The following is a 24,745-nucleotide window of genomic DNA, read 5'->3' on the forward strand; positions in this document are numbered from 1 at the left end:
AGTGGCTTCTTTGCATTTCTTACATTCGTCCGGTCACGTGTAAAACCTATTCCATCCGTCTTCAGAATATATTCCACCACCTTATGAAAACAAACGACGGGAAATTAGATTTTCCCGATCAACGTGGCGTGGAGCAGGGATGGAAACTTTACTTCAAACCAGAGGCGCAAGACGTCATCATGGAGTTCGCAATGAGATATGGCATCGAGCCAATGTACCAGGCTATGACGTAAGTTGACAGTAATCTTGCTAGATTAGAAAGGTAGTTGTACGACGAACTCCCACATCGGAAGGTCTTTTCGTTACAATAAACAATACTATAATCGGCAGTCTACCATTCTTACCCGCGAAAGACACTCACTGTGCATTGTGATACGCCAGAAACAATGAGCTGTAGGCTATAGGAGGATGTCAATTTGACCATTTGCATTGCATTCCTACAATGTAAAGAATTACATCGGCGTATACTGACATGAATATATTAACGCTTAATCTCTATCCTCTTTGACGCGTTATCGTTCTTTCAATATATTTCCTTGTCCCAGTCCACCGTAGGGACGTTTCTATGCACTTCTTGTAGGCTTGCCTTATACGAACAGCAGGGATATCTAGCTCTAGATATCCCTGACAAACAGCTACGCAGGCGAGGGGGAGCATAGACACATCTTATATCATTCATATTTACTGTCCATCAGTGAAATCTATTAAAAGAAAGGAGTATTTCTAGCAGGCAACTTGCCCATCGATTGGCAACGATGATTCTCTGCTATCTCGCATCGTCCTGCGTGTCAATCCAACGGACTGTGTCATTAACTCCGGTTTGTAATGCGAATTAAGTCCTCTCTGGCCATAAAATTCCCCAATACAGGGATCATTACATGCGGCATGCTGTATTATGGGTAACAAGTCTAGTTTCTCTCACATTAGCCAAATAGCGAATATACTCACCAGTACGCCTATTAATTATATTTATCGATTTGCATAGAGTGCCAAAACTTTATGGTGTATTTGCCAACTACAAAACCGACGGTCTGTCATCATCATAATTGTTTGAAATATATGTCCTTGTGGGAAATCTTTAAGAGTCACTGTTATATCGTGCCAGACACTTTTCCTGCTTGGCAACGGCATACCAATGCGTTGGAGCAAGAGCAGCTATGGCGGCGTTATTATTTCAAATAACAAAGTTCTTCTCTGCGATGGAGGAACAAGGAAGCTACAGGAATAAATTTGAAGCTTGCAATTTCGGAGTATGTTATACGCGTGTGTTCAACCGTTACGTTTGGACGGAATGTGGTGACAAGTTTATCCTATACACATTCGATCATTATTTTCGTCTACTCGGATATGGGTCGGTACTGTCTTTATAGACGTCATGCGACATTTCAGTCAATAAATATAGCTTACGTTGAATTATACTTCAATACTATATTAAATGGAGCATTCACACCAATTTACATAGATAACCGCGGTGACTCATATCGTTTTAGTAGTAACAAAAGGGCACGGCATATTTGATTACTTGAAATTGACTCAAAATCGGAAAGTTTGAAATATTTGACGTGACTCGAACGTGATGACATGATCCCAACACTGCTATAAGCCGTTCAAAAATTGTAAACTTTACCATTGCATGAACATCGATCCATATGTAAGTCAACTATTATAGCCCATATACCTACATAACGTTTACTTCGTTATTATTATTCCCGTGTCCCATCGGCTGTAGATAAATCCTCAAACACTATCCCCGACTATGTTCACTTTAGCCTATGGATTCATACTGCGAGCCCTATTGCGCAATCCTACAAAAATCCTGACCATGCCATTTTAAAATATACCTGATGGATCTGCATATGTTTACTGTTTATAACGTTTCGACAGGCATATGCCTACGTGGCAATTTACGCAAGAAACATCCATTCACTTGGAAGTATACGTTCCCTCGCAACCATGCCCTGCTAAAGATATCCGGCCCTAATAATATTGCCTATATCGTATTCTTCCAAACGACAATGGGCATTGGTTCGGGACAGTGCTGCGTGGTAGTATATATCAGAAAGGCCTATTTCCGGAAGTAGGCTCTAGCAATGAGATGTAGCCAAGGTGAAATAGGCCATTTTTTAAACCCTCGTGCAACTTGCTGTTCATTATACTATAAACGCTGATCGTATATTCGCATTTTAGAATAAAAATTTCTTGAAACTCTTGGAGAATCTTCTGAATTCTTTGAGATTGGATCTGTCGACATATCGCGTGAGTTCCTTATTTGGTGAATGGCCGGCTGTTTCGATGATGTCGCTCATGCATCCGCGACGTTTTGCAGAAAAACTTTCCGTGCACAGGACCCGAGACCCAAGCAGAGTTGAAATCGTGTATCACGCTCATTTGCGAAATCGGACAGTTTCGAGAGAAGGTGTGATATACTCCTTACTTATTCCGTTGCATGTTTACACGACCAGTGACCAATTGACCATTAATCACTCAATTTTTTAATATGTCAATATCCTTCCTCTATTATCGCACATTGCCAGGTTGCTGGAATCAAATGCGAAACCAAGTCCATTCTATCCAACTGTTGCGAGCAATGCATGGAGAGAACGTACAGCTTTATATTCGACAACTGCAACGAGATGTATTTGGATTTCATTGAATCAACGGTACAATGCGCGTCGGCGTGAATGTAGCGAAACACCAGTTAACCAACGCAGCGATATTGCAGAGCGAATCGCCTGAAGAGAAAAGCGAGGACACCGCAGATTCCCTGGAATACTGGGATAAGTTTCTGTCGCTAATGACGCAAGTCTTCGAAGAAGACAAGGTCACATATGCACCGATATTTGAACAGTGAGTACATAACCAATCCACCACCGGGACTTTCTAGAATCTAGGACCTTGATGGAACACGACTGCGTATAGTCTATATGTGCCTGCATATGAAATTGAATGAAGTGAATGTGATATTTTCGAGATTAAATCTAGTCCAAATCAACCATTGACACACACTAGTAGCGGAAGAACCATAATTTCCATTTTCATGCTTAAGTCGGTTGTAGCGAAATAACACACCGAAACCATATTCGTGATCCGAAATCAAGTTGGCTCACAATCATAAGGTCAGTATGATTTAGAAAGAAGGTAAACTGAACCGCAGTAGAACGTATAAGCTGTAAGCTCAGGTCAATGTATAGGCTTATTATGCATTCTCCTCAAGTATTTCAGACTGTCAATCGCAGACCAGTAACCCTTTCTTGCGCGACTATGACCAGTCCATGGCATGTAATTCTGCAATAGGTCAGCACCTTCTTACGCATCCGGAGTGTGCAAAATCGTATAACGATAACAGATTTTCAATTCTTGCTCGTGGACGTAGTCTGTTCCATTTAAAGGTTCTCGAATCGACTATAATAAAACTCGAGCAACCGATTATTTGTCCGCAAAAGGACCGACTCTATTCTCTCCGTGTATTTCGTTAGTGTTGCGTCTCTGGCTATATATTATAGCTTGTATTGCACCATAATGTCCTATATGGTGTCGAGTGTCGACACAAGCAAATCGCACGGTTCAATGAAATTGTATCACGTCACAGTTTCCATTTGGCTACAGGCAATTTGACGGTGATTTTTGACCGGCTTGCCGAGCATTAAATTTGATGAATCGGGTATCAATCGAAAGCTGACTTTGCACTGATTACGAAAATATAAATTTTATTCCGCTCGCGGCCCTGGAACCCCCACAATCAGCCCCCAATTATTCATTGTCGAGTAAATTGGCAGTGTGACGCAACAATGCTGTCTGGTGAAACGAGAGACTAGCTCAAGAGCAAGGATGCAGCCGAGCGGCGAGAGTGGGATCAGCTGACGTCGCGGCAATAGCGATGTGCAAACGCGCCACCGAGAAACGCTGCGCTGTTGATACTTTTTCTATGCGTTCCGGTACAAGCGAGCACACACCAGCCTTTCCTTGACTTGTAAGGGTAGAACTGGGTCCACAGAATATATTAGGACCCTACCAATTTTAGCGCAATATCCTTCAGCTGATAAAGATATGTAGGCTACGTCTAAGTAGTCTACATTGGATATGTCAGATTATTATGATATCGATTGCCTTAGCCCGCTTGTTGCGTAGGGCTCCAGAGACACGTCGCGCTGTTGATGACGGGTGTCGATACTTTCTATAGTCGCTTTTATGGTTAAGTGTGAGCAAGGAGCATTGAGCATGAGCATACATTACGAGGTTTTATTTGATCCGTATGGGTAGGACTTGGTCCGCGAATGCAGCAGGTAAAATGTTGATTGTTGAATAAAGTTTAACAGCAGGAGTGTCGAATTAAACTGGTATCGCTGTCCGGATTCAATCCGGTACTAGAAAGCTTGCGGGCCATACCTGCCAAATGATTCCAAAATGTTACCACCAAATTCATACCTCTGTTTTTCTCTGGAATATATCTGATATCACTATAAACGTTGACGTTGGAATTTGGTTTAGCATTTTTCAATCACCAAATAGTTTTTTGAATGCCGGGGACCTTTTGCGTCAAAAGTAATACAGTGTTATCACAGATATTTGAATTATATTCGTTCTGTAGCCTGTATATATATTCCTAATGTAACTTACGTAAAACGGATTTGCAGTATTTTTTTCGCATCTGTGAATAACTGAATGTCCATTGTCCATTCGCCCCAACAGAGTTTGCACTTTTTCGCCTTCTCGGAATTTGGCAAGGTCACCGACGTGGTGCTTATGGGGACTAGAGTGAAAACTCAGCACTGTAGTTGTATTACTACAATATGATATATTTACATTATCTAAATTTGCTGTCTTGAGTGAATCTTATTACTTGAAAGTATATTTTTCTTACTAGAAATATCTCTAACACCTGAAGGATTGCGCGAAAATTGGTAGGAACCAAATACATTCTATGGATCCAGTTCTACCATTACAAGTCAAGGAAAGGCTGGTGTGTGCTCGCTTTTAGCGAAGCGCATAGAAAAAGTATCAACAGCGCCACGCATCTCTGGAGCCCTACGCAACAAGCGGGCTAAGGCAATCGATATCATAATAATCTGACATATATCCAATGTAGACTACTTAGACGTAGCCTACATATCTCTATCAGCTGAAGGATATTGCGCGAAAATTGGTAGGGCCCTAATACATTCCGTGGACCCAGTTCTACCCTTACAAGTCAAGGAAAGGCTGGTGTGTACTCGCTTGTACCGAAACGCATGGAAAAAGTATCAACAGCGCAGCGTTTCTCTGTGGCGCGGTTGCACATTGCTATTGCCGCGACGTCAGCTGATCCCACTCTCGCCGCTCGGCCGCATCCTTGCTCTTGAGCTAGTCTCTCGTTTCGCCAGACATCATTGTTGCGTCACACTGCCAATCTACGCGACAATGAATAATTTGGGGCAGATTGTGGGGGTTCCAGGGCCATGAGTGGAATAAAATTTATATTTCCGCAAGCAGTACAGCGTCAGCTTTCGACTGATACCCGATTCATCAAATTTAATGCTCGGCAAGTCGGTCAAAAATCACCGTCAAATTTCCTGTAGCCAAATGGAAACTGTGACGTGATACAATTTCATTGAACCATAGTGTCCTATATGGTGTCGACACAAGCAAATCTCACGGTTCAATGAAATTGTATCACGTCACAATTTCCATTTGGCTACAGGCAATTTGACGGTTATTTTTGACCAGCTTGCCGAGCAATAAATTTGATGAATCGGGTATCAATCGAAAGCTAACTCTGCACTGATTACGAAAATATGAATTTTATTCCACTCATGGCCCTGGAACCCCCACAATCAGCCCCAAATTATTCATTGTTGAGTAGATTGGCAGTGTGACGCAACAATGCTGTCTGGCGAAACGAGAGAGAAACTCAAGAGCAAGGAGCGGCCGAGCGGCGAGAGTGGGATCAGCTGACGTCGCGGCAATAGCTATGTGCAAATATAGATAACTAACCTAGCTATACTTAGACGGCAGGATCTCTATAAGTTGAAGGATATTGCAGGAAAATTCGTAGGTCCCAAATACATTCTGTGGACCCAGCTCTACCTTTACAAATCAAGGAAAGGCTGGTAATGTGTGCTCGCTTTTAGCGAAGCGCCTATAGAAAGTAACAACAGCGCCACGCGTCTCTGGAGCCCTACGCAACAAGCGGGCTAAGGTAATCGATATCATAATAATCTGACATATCCAATGTAGACTACTTAGACGTAGCCTACATATCTCTATCAGCTGAAGGATATTGCGAGAAAATTGGTAGGGACCAAATACATTCTTTGGACCCAGTTCTAACCCTTACAAATCAAGGAAAGGCTGGTAATGTGTGCTCGCTTTCAGCGAAGCGCCTATAGAAAGTATCAACAGCGCCACGCGTCTATGGAGCCCTACGCAACTAGCGGGCTAAGGCAATCGATATCATAATAATGTGACATATCCCATGTAGACAATTTAGACGTAGACTAAATATCTCTATCAGTTGAAGGATAATGCGCGAAAATTGGTAGGGCCCTAATACATTCTGTGGACCCAGTTCTACCCTAGGGGCACTGCGCTCTAAATATGATGTGGTCTCAAATTGAAGGGCAAAACGAAAAAAAATTTTTGGCCGCAGCCGTTTTCTTCAGAATGTCCAGCAAGTGCGACGATGAAGTCATCGTGCCATGTAACGGGCTAAGAAATTACCCGGAGCCGCGACAGCTGCAGCCGGGTGCGTTTCTGGAAATTTCAATAAATTGCAGCTCCATTACGGTGGCGTTCTGAAGAAAACGGCTGCGGCCAAAATTTTTTTTTCGTTTTGCCCTTCAATTTGAGACCACATCATATTTAGAGCGCAGTGCCCCTTTAAAGTCAAGGAAAGGCTGATAAGGCGTGCTCGCTTGTACCGAAGCAAATAGAAAAAGTATCAACAGCGCAGCGTTTCTCTGCGACGCGATTGCACATAGCTATTGACGCGACGTCAGCTGATCCCACTCTCGCCGCTCGGCCGCATCCTTGCTCTTGAGCTTCTCTCTCGTTTCGCGAGACAGCATTGTTGCGTCACACTGCCAATCTACTCAACAATGAATAATTTGGGGCTGATTGTGGGGGTTCCAGGGCCATGAGTGGAATAAAATTTATATTTTCGTAATCAGTGCAGAGTCAGCTTTCGATTGATACCCGATTCATCAAATTTATTGCTCGGCAAGCCGGTCAAAAATAACCGTTAAATTGCCTGTAGCCAAATGGAAATTGTGACGTGATACAATTTCATTGAACCGTGAGATTTGCTTGTGTCGACACCATATAGGACACTATGATTGAACCGTGCGATTTCCTTGTGTCGACACCATATAGGACACTATGATTGCACTAATTGCATTTTTGCTTAACGCTCTCGTTTTGTGAAATCTCTCGTTTTTGTTGTTATACCATTCTTACGTCACTGTACCTATTTCATCTTTACATTTCGAATTGCAATCTCCGTATTATACTGACGGCCACTACCGACGAGGGACAGTTGAAAAGCTTATAGTGAATAAATTGCGAATATGAATGTGTTGTTCGTTGCAATATTCAAATTATGTACAACAAGGAACCTATTTCTCCTCAAGTTGCATTCTATTCTTGATGTCAGCAACTTTTCCAGATCTGGCAAAATCAACCTGTGCTCTGTTACTTACGGACAATTCTGGACCCTGTTTCTAGAAGATTTGGCGAAAGTTCTGTCAGTTCAGACACCGGAACATACACATTATACCTCCACACAGTTTATGAATCTTCAATTCAAGATTAAGGGACTCTACCACGAATACATTATGAAGCTAGGAACAATACCGGAAGCGTGCCCTCCAAAGTTTTACGAGTGAGTATTTTCTGTCATTCAGGTCGTTATGATCATGTATTCACGATGTGCATCCAGTGGTTCACTCACCGATAATCAGAAATCGAAATCGTTGATGATATATGGTCGAAAACAGCTAATGAATAGTATTTAATGAATATCTTCAAATCCGCGTTTACGGAGGGGAGCTTGATATTAAAAACTGTTCATGGGTGAAGGACATTCGATGCGTAATCGTAGGAGTTTCCAAAACAGCTATAAGGAATTTTGATGTGTGATATATCAACGTCGAAGTTTATTTGAGAATCTGTAACTGAGCAGTTAGCGCCAGCGCTGTTCCAAAGCCCGTTTTATCAAATTTCAGTGGTATCGTGATTGAATTGTCGGGTTACTAAAATGGTAGACACCAAATCTGTCTCAATTCCTACTAGCAGCTGTTTACCAACTACAATTTGCAATCGCAAACATTTTAGTGTTTACAGTGGTATATTTTGTAACACGCGCTGATATTTTTATTTCCTCTTCGTGATCGCCGATTTCAATGTGGAAAGTGTTCAGGCCTATATTTGCGAATTATATCATTATCGTTTTAATCTCGATGAAGTTGACTGATTTCAAGCAAATCAGCGTCACAAATTCCTCCATTAATTGGCAATATCACATAGGCCCTTCTTACCCTCGAATATTTCACAAGAAATTTAGTCTAATGTATAGTGACTTTGCTGTAACTATACTCGCTGTGAACGATTCAACCTGCTCATATTGAATACCGATGGGATTATCGAGTAATTCATTAAAACGCTAGCGTTCTTGGACCGCGTTCACACTTGAATTCAATATCAAACAAGAACAACAACAACAACGTTTGAGTTCATTCACACACCCAGCATCAGCGGTTGTTGGCTGTAACAAATACTCACTGAAAAACAAAACTGCGAGTATTTGTTGAGTGACCAAGTTTGAATTTTCTAACCATACGCCTAATCTTTCGTTGTTGTGACGTGGATGAATGTGTAATTGTGTATCGCACCATCCACACTCATACCGTAGACCCACCGTCAATTAATTGTTACTATTACGTATATATACGTCACGCATGTAGCATGGGGCCTCGAATGATACTCTGACTGTAACAAAGTTTGAGAACCACTGCGCTAGATCCTACATATTACAGCAACATGGACTCCACCTGAGTTTTTGCCAGCGCCATATAAGGAGTAGTAATACCAATAGTGTCTCTGGTTAGCATTTTTTTTTAAACAAAGGAAGTGTGTCTCCTATATATAGGCCTACAACGTATCACTTTTCCTGCAACTATAGTCATATAGAAGTACTTAGGCTATGTGTGTCACCGATACGGATGCCAATCAATGATTTGTGCTGCCACTCCATTACCAAATATCTCCACACCAAGTCTGCTCCCAAATACACAGAAACACATGATTTGATCATACACACCTCGAGTTCATATTCAAATTTTAAAAAGTCAGACGTTGAACTCCTCCGATGCCGCAAGATCGTCGAAATAAATCCTATTACGCTATAACGCAATTAGCTGTTTCCAGGTACTTCCAGCCATACACATTGAATTGGCTTGAGGACGGAGGCAAGGATTCCTTGGGTATTATGGAAGCCGCTTTCAATCGTGACAAGCAAAGTGGGGTATGCATGTAAACTACAGCATTACGGAAATGTTAATGGCAACAGTCTACACTACAGCGTTTCCATCACAGTGCTGGCTATATCGGCCCGTTCTAAAGGTCTCCCTGAATCTGATCATTCTAGTTCATTTTTGGGATCATGTGAATCCAAGTATCATGCCTATAATTACAACCTCACATTAGTCCAATGAAAACTCCGGGGAATGAGTATGCTGCGACGAATTTCGTGATATAAGCATGACATTTTGATCGTCATTTGTGAAACAATTACATCTTGTTCCAGTTTAAAAAGACATCTGAACATTCACTCTTTTCGAGTTCTGTTGTGGACGTCTTCACTCAAATCAACCAGAGCTTCACAATATTGAATAAACTTGAATGCAGTTGTGCCGGTTCGCAAAACGAATATTTGAAGAAATTTAGTCAAGTGAGTAGAGTTACTTTGCTTCATCTTACCTGCAATCCTGAGCGCTGGGCTATTTCCGAAAGTGTTGTAACAGTTGTTCCAAGATGGGCGATTTCAGCCCTTGGAGATGATTTCGCAAGATAGGTGGACAAATAAATCTAAGGGACCGATGTCTTTCTACAGAATATCAACTCGGTGCTGCTGATCTTTTCGAAACTTGTGGAAAACACCTTCAAAGACATGGCGCAAGACGTGGAAATAGCGTGCATTCTGATGAACAACCTCCAGGAGACGAGAGTGCAGCTGGAAAAACTGTATCGCAGTATGGGAGGGGAAGAGGTAATCGTCGCGCATGCGCCTTTAAGAAACAAACGGTGTGCTGCTGTAATTATATTGCGTTAAATTAATTATGTGAGCAATCGCGCGTATACAAATGTACGCGTGTTTGATTCCACGTCCGAAAAGTCACGCATAGCGCACCCGCCAATGCCCGAGCGGCTTTTGTAATTAACGTGATTGATTGCACGTATGGTTAATTATATTTTTATTGCTTACATCGAATATCTGTTTCGCTGCTAAATCTTTCGAAGTTAAATGACAGACCTGTGATGACTGGGAGCATCTGTGGGATATTCTCAACGAGTCAATGTATATTACCTGCCACATCTCCTCAGTGATGTAGTAAATTCCTACTGATTGTTCCGGAATTTCATGCGTGTTATGAGCTAAAATCCTTTCAGCTACCGCCTGCCGCGACTGGAATACTGAACGGAACCCAAATGCTACTGAACGATACTTTGGATAAACTCGCCGCCGAATTCGTAAAGCAATACGAGGATAGCCTCATGCGCGCATGCTGCAAACTGTCCACTCAATTGAGATCGGTAAGTATCACGTCATTTTCAAATGCCAATAGACCGACGTATCGACTTTCGTCGCTATATTCACCAGACTATAGTGAGATGGTCAGTTGTTACGGAAAATTTACCATGGTTAAAAAATCAGAAAGCTACAGAGTATTAGGGCTGTTCAAAAATAACTTTTTCCTGGATCCCAACCATTCACCGATTAAACTGTCAGATTACCCCAAAAACGCTGCACACCAAAATTTGGTTCAATTTTAACAAATATAAGCCGCCGCAGAGCCAATTAAATTTTTAATTTAATAGGAAAAATTTAAAAACAAAAAAATTCAAATTTTTCTGTCAACCCCATGTAATTGTTGAGTTGTCTTCGAAGACGATGCAAACAAATTTGACTCAATTCCAACTAGTAGAAGCGGAGTTATTTGAGTTTTTCGTTGATAATTATCGGATTATCCACCAGTCAAGGATAATCCGAGAATTATAACGAAAAACTCAAATAACTATTTTTGAATAGCCCAAATGAATATACCCATCTTTCAATCTAGATCCGTAGCAGCGGAACAGCGGTGGCTCCTAAAGCGAGCGCGACCGCCACTCCAGAATCGAACGCGGTATTGAAACCTTTGATGGACATTCTGGGAGATTGGTGAGTCCACGCTGCAGTGCTCTGCAGTGAACATTCGAATATTCGGCATTCAATTTAAGCTTGGGAAATTGCTCGAAAACATCCGAGAAGTCAGTGTTAAAACGTGTGTTGAAGGAGCTTTGGAAGACTACAATCACCTTGCTGGAAACTATAGTCGTTCTGCCATCAATTTCCGCAGAATCGGTGAGTCTATCTACATTCTACATCGACTGCGTTTGCGCCATATACTCGGCGATTGCAATTGAAGTGATACAGTCGTTCTTGCTTGTGTGGATGTAGATACTCATGACATTCGGCTCCACTGGTCATGTACACAACTGATATAACATATTATATGGTGACATTGAAGTCCATTATACCTTCTCTGTCCTGCCATCATCGATTAGATTTATTGGTAAAGGAATCTTGGATCTTCATGGTCATTCTAAGCATTCTGGATTATTGCTCGGCCCACTATTAACCAAGGCTTATCAAAGTTGTGTTGTACTTAGCCGAGGCTGCGATATTGATCTCTGAGACGTGTGTAGGTAATTTGGCGTCCGACCATGTGAGTCAACGCTACATATAGTTATAGAGTCATCTCCCGTTGTATGCGAACGCGGCAAAGTTCTATACTAACGACGTATAGGATACTGTTTCGTATATAGGAACAAGATTGATTGCCCAACAGATGACTTCCATACCAGCAATTCAAAATTATCATTGCATATCCATACGAACAATGATATGGTACTAATAACTTCAAACATTGGTGGCAAGAAATGAGTTATTTAAAGGCATTGTAAGATATTGATGCAATGCCAATTGTGATCGTAGCTCGACGAACTATAACTCCATGTAATATGTATGGTAAACACATATACCAGACATATATTGTGCGGACTGTGTACCTAAAACAAGAATTACAGCGATGTTCTTCATCCAGGATGACGGGCACTACACGGAGCATGAGCAAAAAATAATAACTGTATTGAAGGTATTCACTTGTGTGTGTGCGTGTTTCGTCATGTTATTGCACGTTGCACACGGATGTCTATTTATGCGCACAAGTATCATATTAGTTTTCTGTACAGCGTATTCACTCATATCTGTCATGCGCGAAGTCGTTGGCGTAAGCTATAGGTAGGGCTGTTCAAAAATAACTTTTTTCTGGATTCCAGCCATTTAGTGCTTAAATTGTCAGGTTACCTTTAAAAAACTCTGCACACCAAATTTGGTTTAATTCGAACAAGTATAAGGCTCCGCAGATCAAACTAAAAATTTTAATTTATTGGGTAAAATTAGAAAAAAAAATTCAAGTTTTTCTGTCAACCCCATGAAATTGTTGAGTTGTCTTCAAAGACGATGCAAAACAAATTTGAATCAATTTCAAGGAGTAGAAGCGGAGTTATTTGATTTTTTCGTTGATAATTATCGGATTATCTACCTATCAAGGTATAGTAGCGGCTAAACAATAAACATGCTTAAAGCTGTCAGCGCAGTAAACATAATATATATAGTGCGTCATCAAATGTCACGTAAGCCTACCATAGCGACGATTCCTGTCGAGTCTACGCTCTACCATTTGCGCTTTGCAAAGCATTTCAATATTTCTAACCGCCGCTTACCCCACCAGGATGATATTAACAGACATATTCAATAAACATGTCGATTCAATGCGTCCTTTGCATAGCGTATCATTTTCGAAGTCGACAAATCCTGATGTTTGCTTAATGTAACAAATCTGGCGATAGGAAATTGAGTTGTTGGTAATGTACTACGTTTCAAATTATTATATGTTATAGGCCGGACTTACTATTATGCGTTACGGTACCGTAGGCGTAGAGATTACCACATTGAATCAGCGCACTTATCTTCATTTTTCATCGGAAAGCACATATCCCCTTCATATCTATCAAGACAAATTCGTGCATTATGGTCACTTTGTCACTCCCGAAAACCGATGAGTGCATGTTCGACCTCATACACAGTGTGTGCATGATTAGTCGATGTCGATGTATACTTGTGTTTTGTGTTTGATATGATATCTTATGTGTACTTGTGTTGAATGCTCTTAGTCTCACATAAGCAATACTTCGACTGCTCGGGAATCGAATATAAGTTCTAGATATCCCTGATGGAAACATGTGCGGGCCTTGGAACAAGTCGCGTCAGTATATTTCGTACGTTCAATGCGCGCAATTCATGCTACTTCTTCAGTGGATACTCGCTGTGCCAGTCGTATACTACGGCCCATATCGTCGTAACTCGTAATCGGAAATGATTTTATGTATTGAAATCAATAAATGAACAGAAATATAAAAGACGATAAAGGCAAGCGTTTTTACAATCAACTGATCGATGCGAAAATAATTTGCTATAATATTTCGCATCATCGCCGGCTCTAAAGACAGTGTATTGTTCCTAATGGTTAATCCGGCTTTGGTCCATCGTCGCAGCGAGTGTGGAAATATGTAGCCTAAAGGGCAAAACGATTTCAACAATACATGACGATATGGATTGGTTGTGACGTAGCGAACATACATTACGTCACATTATCCGATGCCTAAATTGCTCGTGTGTACGCTGGCAAAAGCTCACTATTAGCTGGTTATACGCCAATTAGCATCTTACGTACGTAGAAACTTACGAACTTGTTTTGTTTATATTTGCATGGTCTCAATGGCACCCATGTCAGTAATAACATCAAATATGTGTATTTTGATTGGGACTTATTGTTCGAAAAACTAATGCTGAGAACAGCAGCGAGATATATTCTACAGATCGCCATTACTATAACGTTTTACGCCAAAATTCCATGGATTTTCAAGTTTCGCAACCATTTACCAAGTGCGATATATAGAAATATTATATTATTTTTTCTATTGTATTGGCGTGTAGTCCTACTTATATTGAATGAATGCAGGATGCGAAGCTCGATTCGATGAAAAATCTTACTCCAAAGCAATGCGCGGTATTGGAAACTGCACTGTATCAAATAAAAGTAAGGCGCCTAATCAACTGACAGTGCGATTCGATTACATGGCCATACGTTTCAGGACTTCTTCCACGCTTCCGGAAACGGCCTAAAGGAAGGTTATTTGGAAAAGAGTCCGGAAATGAAAAAGCTGAAGCACGCCTTGTCGCTTTACACTCAAACCACCGACGCCTTGATCAAGCTTTTTGTGTTGAAGCAAACAAGTCAGGGTAATGAATTTAGAACGTTTCTATTGCGCGCCTAGAAAGCCAGTCAGCATGAACGGAGTCGAGCCTGATCTAACTAAGAATCGAGTTGTTGTCTGCGGTATTCATGGTGTTTGCCGACTACTATGGTCATTTACACCAGGCCGATATTCCTTATTCAGGAGTCCACCGTGGTCGGACTCGAACCCACGACTCATTCGTGTTGTAGCTGTGGATTATACCACAACGCTATCTCGCCACTGTAAATGATATAGTGGAATAGGGAGCGATATAGCTAATATGCGAACCAAACTTTCAAACAAATAGTTACACTATTAGGCGTTCATTTCTAAGAAACAAACTCGTTCCTGAAGGTGATCGTTTGTAATCCGAATGTCTAAGTCCACGGTTACGTCACAGAAGTGCCCTAGGTACTGCAAGTCTGCAACAACTAATGACACAACAAATAGGTGCAATCCTCAAATATATACTTAGTTACAGAGATATGGGGACTATTTCACGCGATTTTTATGACAAATTCACTCATTAATACAAATTGTGAAAAGTAAGTAACATTGCTTAACAAACTGTTCAAAGGGAAACTAATCTAGACTCGCTAATGTCAATCAGCCTTTCATTATCAATCAGAACATCGTTATATAGTTAACTAATAATGCACGTTACAGACGTAGCAGACGAGAACAACCAAGCGGGAGAGGTTAGCGTTCAAATTGATTTATACACACATCCGGGGACAGGAGAACATAAAGTCACGGTGAAAGGTAAGAGAGAGTTACCTCATGCGCGGAAAGACACGTTGTTGGGGAACTATATTTTGCAGTATTCGGGTTCATTAATTGCAGAAGTCGTTAAGACGTACATTGCCGTTATGGCCGACGGGATCATGGTAACAGGTGGTAAAGTAGTCGCCATTACTACTGCCTAGCTAGCATAGGCGGCATCAAGCAAATTAATAATGCGAATTATCTATAACTATAGAAAAGCGGGAATAGAAGATAGTCCATTCAACAACCCGAGACTCTTGATATGATTTTTTCGCGTTGAAATGAAGGTGTGCCACTCATTTTGATACAGTGTTAGCGGCGGAGTTGAAATGGAAAGATTCATCTCGTTTCCGTCCGTTTATCGAGGTCAACATGATCGGGCCGTACTTGGCGAACAAGAAAAGACGAAACGCAACCAGTTCCAAGAGCGGCTCGGTCTCGCCGAAGTTCGACGACTGTTTCACATTGTCGGTACATTCGTTCCGCGAATGATGCGCAAATTTTTAACCGTGTCCACCGCATTCAGTGAGCTGAGTAACGAGGCTTCCCTCGATATCTACGAAGTTCAGTTCATAGCGAAGGATTACTGCTTCCTGAGAGATGATCGCGTCATAGGCGTCGGGTTGCTTCAACTACGCGAGGTTACAGAGAGGGTGAGTAGAAAGTGGTAGCAGATTTTATCAAGTAGTTTTGGCATACATCACTAGGGCGATTTTTTGACCTAAAATACGAAAGATTTTGCCCTAAAAAATCAAAATTTTGACATTTTTTTTACCTTGAATCATTTAATTTCGACAAAATTTGGTCCTCGCGTGAAATCAGGTGTTTTCGCACATAAAGTTAGAAGTGTACTACATATCTTCATTTCTGGTTGGATCTGTCTGTCCTTACGAAGTAGTTTGACCTGGAAAAACTCATTTGGCTTAAAATCTGACAAATTTTTGCATGAAAAAAAACTGCATTTTCAAGAAATCTAGACCTATGAAGAATTCCAGTAGCTACATCACGTTTTAAGGTAGAAATAATTAAAATTTGTTGTAGTACTACGAAAGATAGGCTACTTTCCTATATTCTCGGGTAGAAAGTGTCTGTCCTTACTAAGTAGCTTGCCAAGAATAGAGAAAGAACGTTCAACAGCAGCAGTTGTTTGCTGGCAACACTGAACTGGTGACACACCGTATTGCTTCCTTCTGACAATGTTGTCTACATCGCAATTTTTCCTCATGCGGTTCTTGATATAAGAACCAATGCACACGAAGCTTCAGTTAGGATATTGCGGTACGTTGAGCAAAACACTATGTCAACTTATTTGTTTCATTTGACGGTTTATGATTCACAATTAGCAGAAAATCTACAACGTTAGGCCTATAAAGTATTCTACAAGCTGTAAAATGTCAAATAATATAAGTTCACCGACAGTGCAAACCAGGGTTGTAATGACTCGAGTCATGACTCGACTCGAGTCAGACTCGAGTCACGATTTTCTGATGACTCGACTTGACTCGAGTCATCTTCTCAAAATACGGAAATGACTCGACTCGACTCGAGTCAATTTGTGTATTGACTCGACTTAGACTCAAGTCATTGCGCATGACTCGAACCAAGTCATATGAATCGAGACTCGGACGGCCAAGACCAACGAAGAACAGTATAGTAACTACCCTATCGGGAATTCATCTATTGGAGCTGGTACTTGAAAATATGATCAGAAACTGTTAAAAGTGACGGAAAATTAGTGTATCATAAATGCGAACTATTCGATATCACCAACCAAAGTTTTAAAGGCGGGTTTTACAAGACTTCAACTGGAAACTGAGCAGTCAACACAATGACTTGGACTCGGACTCGAGTCATAATATCATGACTCAGACTCGAGCTCCGCTCGAGGACTTGGACTCGGACTTGACTCGGTGGTGTTTTGAAAATGACTCGACTTGACTCGAGTCAAAACTTTAAAAGTGAGATTGACTTGTGGCTCAGAGCTTTGTGGACTGGAAACATCTACGATGCAATTTTTTTTGACTTTGTAAACAATTTTGAGAATTTTTTGACCTTACGCTACGATTTTGACAAAATTTTGACATGTCAAAAAATCGCTCTAGTCATCACTCATCGTAGTAACTGCTATGACTATATTTTCGAAAAATTCACCTATATTTGTCGTGTTATTGGTCATTTTACGTTAGTCCCGATGATGCATCTCGCAACTTCGAAAGTATAGCCACCATGCACCTATGATCTGCCCAAAGTATGCGAGTCCTCTACTAACTATAGTTTTCGGTAGTATACTTACTTGAGTTATTCTCAAACATTTCGTTTTCTACCTTCACTTGAAATAGTTTTGAAATGTCTTGGAAATCGCTGCTTTTACGATGAATTGAGTGGAAATTTGCGTCCGCACTTCTACTTGAGTAGCAACGTTGACTACTTTGACCATCTCTTGTCAGTTATCATTACCTTGAACCCTGTATCTCAATCCTACTTTCAAAAGGGTTCATGCGCTTGCTGGTGTTCTCTGGTGCACGGGTTGACGTTCGACCGCGCAGGAAAAACGATTATTCGGATATTGTCGCAGCGACTTGGAGACAACATCGCAAAGGAGTTTGTCCAAGTGAAGACAGCTGTTCGGTCTCCGGATCCAGAATAACGCTTGTTTTGTACATAGTAAATATATTGTATACGTATAAAGATATCTGTTGCTCCCGCCTCCATTCCAGATGCACTTCCAGTCTGCCAAGAGTAAACTCGGATGCTTATTACAATAAATACTAATTATTCATACACGGTTGTGTACATCGCAACGATTTGTTCGTATGCAATATATTCTGCACAATTATATATTTTGTGACTGCACAAAAATAAACGATTATCCGAAGTCCTTCTTGTGTGGAACAGTGTTCGGTTGGAGTATCCATTATTTGATATCACTCAAGATGTAGATTCATAACCTTTTTACTACGTTCCATCCTTGACTACCCCTTCATATACGAGGGAGAAACAAAAAGAACAAGAAAGAAGTTTCAAATGTTCACTTATTTCTCAAGACAGCTCCTTGCGAAATTAGCACTTACTTGCGAAGGTTACCTATAAGAATACATAGGAAAAGTTTTGTCAATCTACTGAACGAAACTATGCACTACATGTTTGTCGGGATCGGATATTATACTTATTATACATATAATCTCAATGAGCTTCTTGGAGGTACAGATCTTCAATATACAATTGAATAGTATATTTCTATTGAAAGGAACCCAAATATTTTCGGCTGACACTCCTAACTCGTCAGGGCTAATCGTCAGCAAGTAGTAGAGAATTGGAAAGAACATTGTGTATCAACAATCGTATCGCAATCATAATCCCAATGAGCCATATGAGCTACGACGGAGACATGCAATTACACTTCTGAGAAGTGAGAAGCTAAATTTACATGTACAATCGGCTGATTTACGTTCGAGATTTTAGGAGTTTGGGCGAACCGAGAATATCAGAATGAAAACGAATTCTACCATCGGGACGGGGACAAAGCGGGCACCCGGGTTATTCGATTCCTAGTCAGTTAGCCTGTAAAGATTCGAGGCGACTATGAGTACCACTCGTTATGACGTCAAAATGGTTAGAGAGACTGAAGTGTCGAAATACGCACTTTTTATGCGCCACGAGGTAATCAATAAGAAGAAAAAGTGTAAAAAATGAAATATTGAGTAGTAGATTTGGATGAAGCGTCGCAGATTTTGATTGGGTGGTGACCGCTTTCAAAATCGCAGGGTGATTGAGGGCGCCAAAAGTATATAGGAACAATTTGAAAGATTATCATCTATAGGCCAGCGAGCATGAAAAGTCCCCAAAATCAAAAGCGAAGATACTGAACTTTACCAAATGCATTGTCGTGGCGCACAAGGCCTGAACACGTGATAAGCGTCAGTAGTTGATATTTATAGTAATAATCACAAATTAATTGACCACAAAGTAATTGGCGGCGAAGATAGCGTAGTGGTAACGATAAGCGCCCACCAATCTGGCGCACCCGATGCGATTTCCGTCGGAGGTTTATCTGGGCTCCTCTTCGCCGCCGTGCGGTTCTTGGGGCGACAAAAAAGTCCAGAAAAAGACCAGACGAAAGAAAGCACTCACAAGGAATGGAAAGAACTAGCGGAAAGGGCCGCGGCTTCAATATGATCAACATCGAAAAGAACTGCGACATCGGGCACTCTATAGGCCGAGGTGCGGATGTTAGATTAAAAGGATCGCAAGCGTGTCGTTCGACATCCTCCTATCTGTTCATTACATCGCATTGTGTCTTATCGCATTGTACATTGTGTGTGACTTGTTCAGATGAAAAATATAACCCATGCAACGAAAAAAATGAACAGGGCTTCCAGTTTACGTTGCCGTAAACTGGCAGAAAAGTAATCTCATAGCAATGTTTTCCTGGTCTATATACTATGGTCAGTGCTCACGCTCAGTGGTCTCAGTGCTCACCTCACCCAACCTTCTTTTATGATTTAAATCGAATATAGTTTATGCGTTGTTGACAACAACAAGTGTATCTCGTGGATGTGTTATAGGTGAGTCGTGTATTGTGTCGTATCAATTTGCTTCAACTTTTTGAGGTTTTGCATTCTATAGGACCTAATTTGACTGATGTTTGTAGAATGAGACTATACTTATGTATGTAGTATAGCACTTATAGGCTACGTATGCCAGAGCGATACAGCGCCTTTTGAAACATTATTTAACGCTATATGTCTACTATATTCGTTCCTCGATTCAGAGTAAATGGCGACTCAATCTGTATTTCAAGCACCTAAGCTAAGAACAATGCCTACGATCCATTTCTCGCAGGGATATATATATGATTTCTCCAACTTTGAATATTCAGCTTGACTTGACCTGAATCGAGTCACCTTCAAAAATAGAGTGACTATTGACTCGACTCGAGTCACCTTCAGACATCCAGTGACTCGAGTCAAACTATTCAGTGATTTGATATGACCATGTGACGTGAAGGCAGTGAATTGTACCCAAGACTGTGACATTCCCTAGTCAAAGAATAAATTGTAATATATCTGCCGCTGTCAATCGTAAACGATGCCGCAGCTATATCACTAACAGTCAATTGCAACCCTTGATTGCAAAACTGCTGGAAGTCTTTCACCAACATACGAACACCATAATGAGTCGCAACCGCAGTTGTCGCCTTTTCTTGCTTGCAGTAATCTTTCGGTGATTCTGATATACTGAGAAAATAAATAAATGAATGGATGGATTGGAGGAGTTAAGGAAAGGACGAATTATGCTGTATTTTCCGTCGTGTTCTCAGAATTGAAAGCAGGCTATACCGCAGTGTAGCGTGTCGTGACGGGTATTCCTGTACAATGCGAGTTCGGTATAGCTTGCGCAGTGTTTTTTATGGCGTTACTTGGTTAACCGCGCGACAGGAAAGCGAGCTTGATGGTTAATTGACGCGAACCACGTCGACCTGGGCCATGTGTGCACACCGAGCTATGGTGAGATGAGAGACGAATTGTAGTGACAAGTAGGCCTATTGCGTTTATCGAATATTCGAGCAGAATGTGAAATCATAGCCTTTATAACAGGGCCGGCCAACCCGTGGCCCGCGAGAAGGTTTTGAGTGGCCCGCGAGGTAATTTCCAAAATTTCCAATATCATCAAAAATGGATTGCACAGATTTTGAAATTGCAAGACCAACCAAAAATTTGATTAGTCTTGCCGCAATACTTGAGATGTGGTGACTAAAATATCAGTTCCGACGCATTAAAAGATCCATCAGCCATTCACATATTGGTATATCTTCGTACACTACAATAAAGCAGATTAATTTGCGATATATTTGTAAAGGGTAAAAATTCTCTGCAAGCTTAGCGGAATATGTTGTCACTCGATTTCTTGTTTTTAATATTGGGTTCCCAACGTGGGCGATATCGCCCCCAGGGGGCGATTTGGCTGTCTAGGGGGGCGAAAATGAGAGAGCCAAGTCGGAGAAATGACTTGTTTTTCTATGTCAACCCACGAAAATTCAGTTGCAAAAGTGGAAAATTCGACATCGAATCGAAAAGTTGACCATATTTTAGTCAACCCGCCGGTGCTTATACAGCTTGTATACCGATTTTTCGGTTCACAAAATTTGGAGGGCGATGATCGGCGTTGAGCTTGAAAAGGGGGCGATGAGTCGAAAAAGGTAGGGAACCACTGACCTAATGTATCAGATTGAGTCTAACTATATTCGCGATTACGAGACAAAGTGTCGTTCAACATATGCGACCTTGTGTTTGCGCTCGCAGTAAGACCGTCGACTATGAAACCTAGGCACGAAATGATTGACGCATGTTGGTCGCAGCTTTCGATATCGATATGTCCATGCGCCGAGTAGCCCAGTCCTCGCAAACTTAGCCCAGCGATATACAGCAGGCCCGCAATATTGTCAAGTGACAATATTATTGACCTATGAACCTCAAAAACCTCATATTATCTGTTACTACTTGATTTTTGAACTTTCTCATTGCGCTCATTAACCGCAGAAGAATGTAACTACCTGCATTCACGGAATATTTTCGATTTTAGGACGAAGAGGAAGAATACATTTGTATATCAAGCATTATTTACCTATTGCCAGAGACTGATTCTTAATGTTTGCGGTGGATATATCAGATGAAGAGCTGATGGAATTGTTTGATAACGTGAGGACTGCGTTACTTAACCACAATATTATCAAGGTGCCGTTCGCCGAAACAACTTTTTGTGTTTACAATGATCGAGTATTCATGCCATTCCATTTACAGTTCCGATAAAGATGCACTCACTCTACCAAACCATATAGCCTATTTTGTTGTTAATATGCTCGGTCATTTATTTCAGAGCCATCGGATGTTACCCATCTCGTCGTAGCAGTTATTGTAGGTACTGCGATTATATAGTATGACTCATACTCTATACTGCGATGGCGGATTGGCACTGGATTTCCATGCTCGAGGATATTCCTATTAACCGGGAGCAAATTGCCGTGGACAAGGGGGCATTTTCAGGAAAAAAGTGAATTATATTAGAACTAATATTAGAGTAGTCAGTCAGTCAGTATGTTTTATTCATCTCACCAACAAACACAACATGTAAATTACTGGTATTGGGAGACGACGGGGGACCTGAAGGTCTTAGATTCAGTCGTCACTCAGAGGACTTATAAACAGGTAAATATGGCAAGATGTTATCAAGACTAACGAATATGACAGTTAATAACCAACGGACATAAAAATTACAAAAGATAAAATACACAGAGAACTTTAACAAATTAGGTTAGAATTAGAGCATAGAAACATTTCACAAATTAGATAAGAATTAGATTACCAGCATTTTTCTCTGATTTACTGAAAGTAGAAAACTAGTATAAATTAATAAAAGTAGACAACCAGTATTATCTAGTTGTCCAAGTCTGTGATAAGCTCAAGTCTGCGGATAATACGGCCGTAAACCAAACTTTACGCTGATTGGTCGAGAGACAATGGCCATGGATACGGCGCAGCAACGGAAGACGCTGCCTTTACCTAGGCCTAGTTGGCACTACGATGTATTACTATAGCCGTATATAGGACTGTATAAAAACGACAAGATTACAGTTAAATGCTTATTTTTTCATCAATAATATAATTATATGGAAATAAAATATTTAGTAACATACACTAAAATATAATGCCGAAATTACTGCTGTGTTTATAAATGCAGTGCCACCAATGGCAATGAACTGGGTAAGAACAGGTCTTACCATTCATTTCCTTCCAACGCAAAGCACAGGAAGGTTCGGGAATGCCGAGTAAGAGGGCAGAACTATTTGTGGCATACATTTGGGCCTGAATTTGATGCCAATAAGAGTGATTTACTTGTAATTATCCAGTAGCAGTCAAATAAAAACTGTTTTTCTGTGATATCTGCCCAAGTTCAAATTTCATGAACTCATCGACTGTGTTGTTACGATATCTCTAGGGGCACTTTACCTCAAGCACACCAACTGCAGATGAGGTCTGCTCATCTAGAATCCCTCTATCAGGTGAAGCACCCAGGCATCCACATGGAAAATTAGGAACAAGACCATCACATGAGTGATGCTACATATAGTAGTCTTGAATAGCCCTTTTTTCGTGCGATAACACCCACAATATTGAATCCCTGTTCCTACTGTACTGTCCTTGAAGTGATTTGAAAAGAGATGGTGGATATGGAGTACCTGCTGTCCTGGTCCCCCCAAAGCAGTCCAAAACCCTACCAAAATTGCTACTTATTGTGAGTCGATGAGCCCTATGTATTTACCCCATTCTGCACATTCTCGCTGTTCTGATGTCCTGTGGGCAAGATAGCTAATCTGCATATGACTAATGTTGTTGGCTTCTAACCCGAAGATTCAGGTGATGGCTTTGAAGATGCCATTTTAAGGCTACACGATGGGAATTCTATATCAGGATCACCAGATGACAATGTAGGATTTGCATGTGCAGCATCCACAACATTGGAGGAAGACAGTTGACACGGCATGGAGTTCAGGGTCCGCCTTTTTGCAATGCGCGTATTTTCTGCTTCACCACGGAGATTGTGACTGGGAATCGCACCTCTCTTGAGACGTGATTTTCTAAACTGTATTGGTGTATCTATAATGCACTAGCAGCAAAATCTTCCTTGCAAAAGTGGTAGGACCAAATTTTCATTGTACACAACATTGGTGCTTTTAGCCTGTTCAAGGCTTTGTGCTCCACGACATTACAGTATTTGAACTGATCAATGCATTTTTTCTTGTCTTTGACATTCTTTCCACTCTCCCATGCTCGGCTCACTGTGATTTCTGGGCTTTTAAAGTCACTGCAACTGCAGTGAGGTCGGCGATGAGGAGCAAATGAAGCTTGTGGAAGTAGGCTTGAAGTCATGCCTTCTTACTCTGCATTCCCAAGCCTTCCTGTCCTTTGCGTTGGAAGGAAATGAATGGAAAGATCTGTTCTTCCCCAGTTTATTGCCATTGGTGGCACTGCATTTGTAAACACAGCAGTATTTCGGCATTATATATCAGTATATGTTACTAAATATTTTATTTCCTTTCCTATTTCTGTTATTGATGAAGAAATAAACATTTAACTGTAATCTTGTCGTTTTTATACAGTCTATACGGCTATAGGAATACATCGTAGTGCCAACTAGGCTTAGGTAAATGCAGCGTCCTCCGTTGCTGCGCCGTATCCATGGCCATTGTCTCTCGACTAATCAGCGTAAAGTTAGGTTTACGGCCGTATACCACTGAGCTATATATATTATATAACCATTTTATAAGATAACAATGATCGTTGGCAATGAAGCGCAACGGATGCACCGACACGCGGCGGTGATCGCA

General features: G+C 41.1%; 1 protein-coding gene across 3 annotated transcripts in view; it reads left to right on the plus strand.

The window, feature by feature from the left end:
* LOC145454965 (protein unc-13 homolog B-like) overlaps window positions 1-18,235 on the plus strand; it is a 34,594-nt gene extending 16,359 nt beyond the window's left edge. For 2 of the 3 annotated variants that reach the window (XM_080332892.1, XM_080332894.1), the window contains 20 exons: window positions 66-229; window positions 1,106-1,250; window positions 2,188-2,256; window positions 2,327-2,416; window positions 2,535-2,660; window positions 2,723-2,847; window positions 7,640-7,855; window positions 9,400-9,496; window positions 9,779-9,922; window positions 10,085-10,240; window positions 10,642-10,785; window positions 11,313-11,413; window positions 11,473-11,596; window positions 12,339-12,389; window positions 14,319-14,396; window positions 14,452-14,599; window positions 15,262-15,357; window positions 15,671-15,827; window positions 15,887-16,013; window positions 17,852-18,235. In XM_080332892.1, the coding sequence (XP_080189018.1) occupies window positions 66-229; window positions 1,106-1,250; window positions 2,188-2,256; window positions 2,327-2,416; window positions 2,535-2,660; window positions 2,723-2,847; window positions 7,640-7,855; window positions 9,400-9,496; window positions 9,779-9,922; window positions 10,085-10,240; window positions 10,642-10,785; window positions 11,313-11,413; window positions 11,473-11,596; window positions 12,339-12,389; window positions 14,319-14,396; window positions 14,452-14,599; window positions 15,262-15,357; window positions 15,671-15,827; window positions 15,887-16,013; window positions 17,852-18,007 (2,514 nt within the window). In that variant the 3' untranslated portion in view covers window positions 18,008-18,235. The remainder of the gene's footprint in view (window positions 1-65; window positions 230-1,105; window positions 1,251-2,187; window positions 2,257-2,326; window positions 2,417-2,534; window positions 2,661-2,722; window positions 2,848-7,639; window positions 7,856-9,399; window positions 9,497-9,778; window positions 9,923-10,084; window positions 10,241-10,641; window positions 10,786-11,312; window positions 11,414-11,472; window positions 11,597-12,338; window positions 12,390-14,318; window positions 14,397-14,451; window positions 14,600-15,261; window positions 15,358-15,670; window positions 15,828-15,886; window positions 16,014-17,851) is intronic. The other variant, XM_080332893.1, reaches the window with a different exon arrangement.
* Window positions 18,236-24,745: the final 6,510 nt, after the last annotated feature.

Source organism: Botryllus schlosseri, chromosome 14 (genome assembly GCF_051294905.1).
Source record: "Botryllus schlosseri isolate E-star chromosome 14, Bs_hap1, whole genome shotgun sequence".
NCBI lineage: Eukaryota > Metazoa > Chordata > Ascidiacea > Stolidobranchia > Styelidae > Botryllus > Botryllus schlosseri.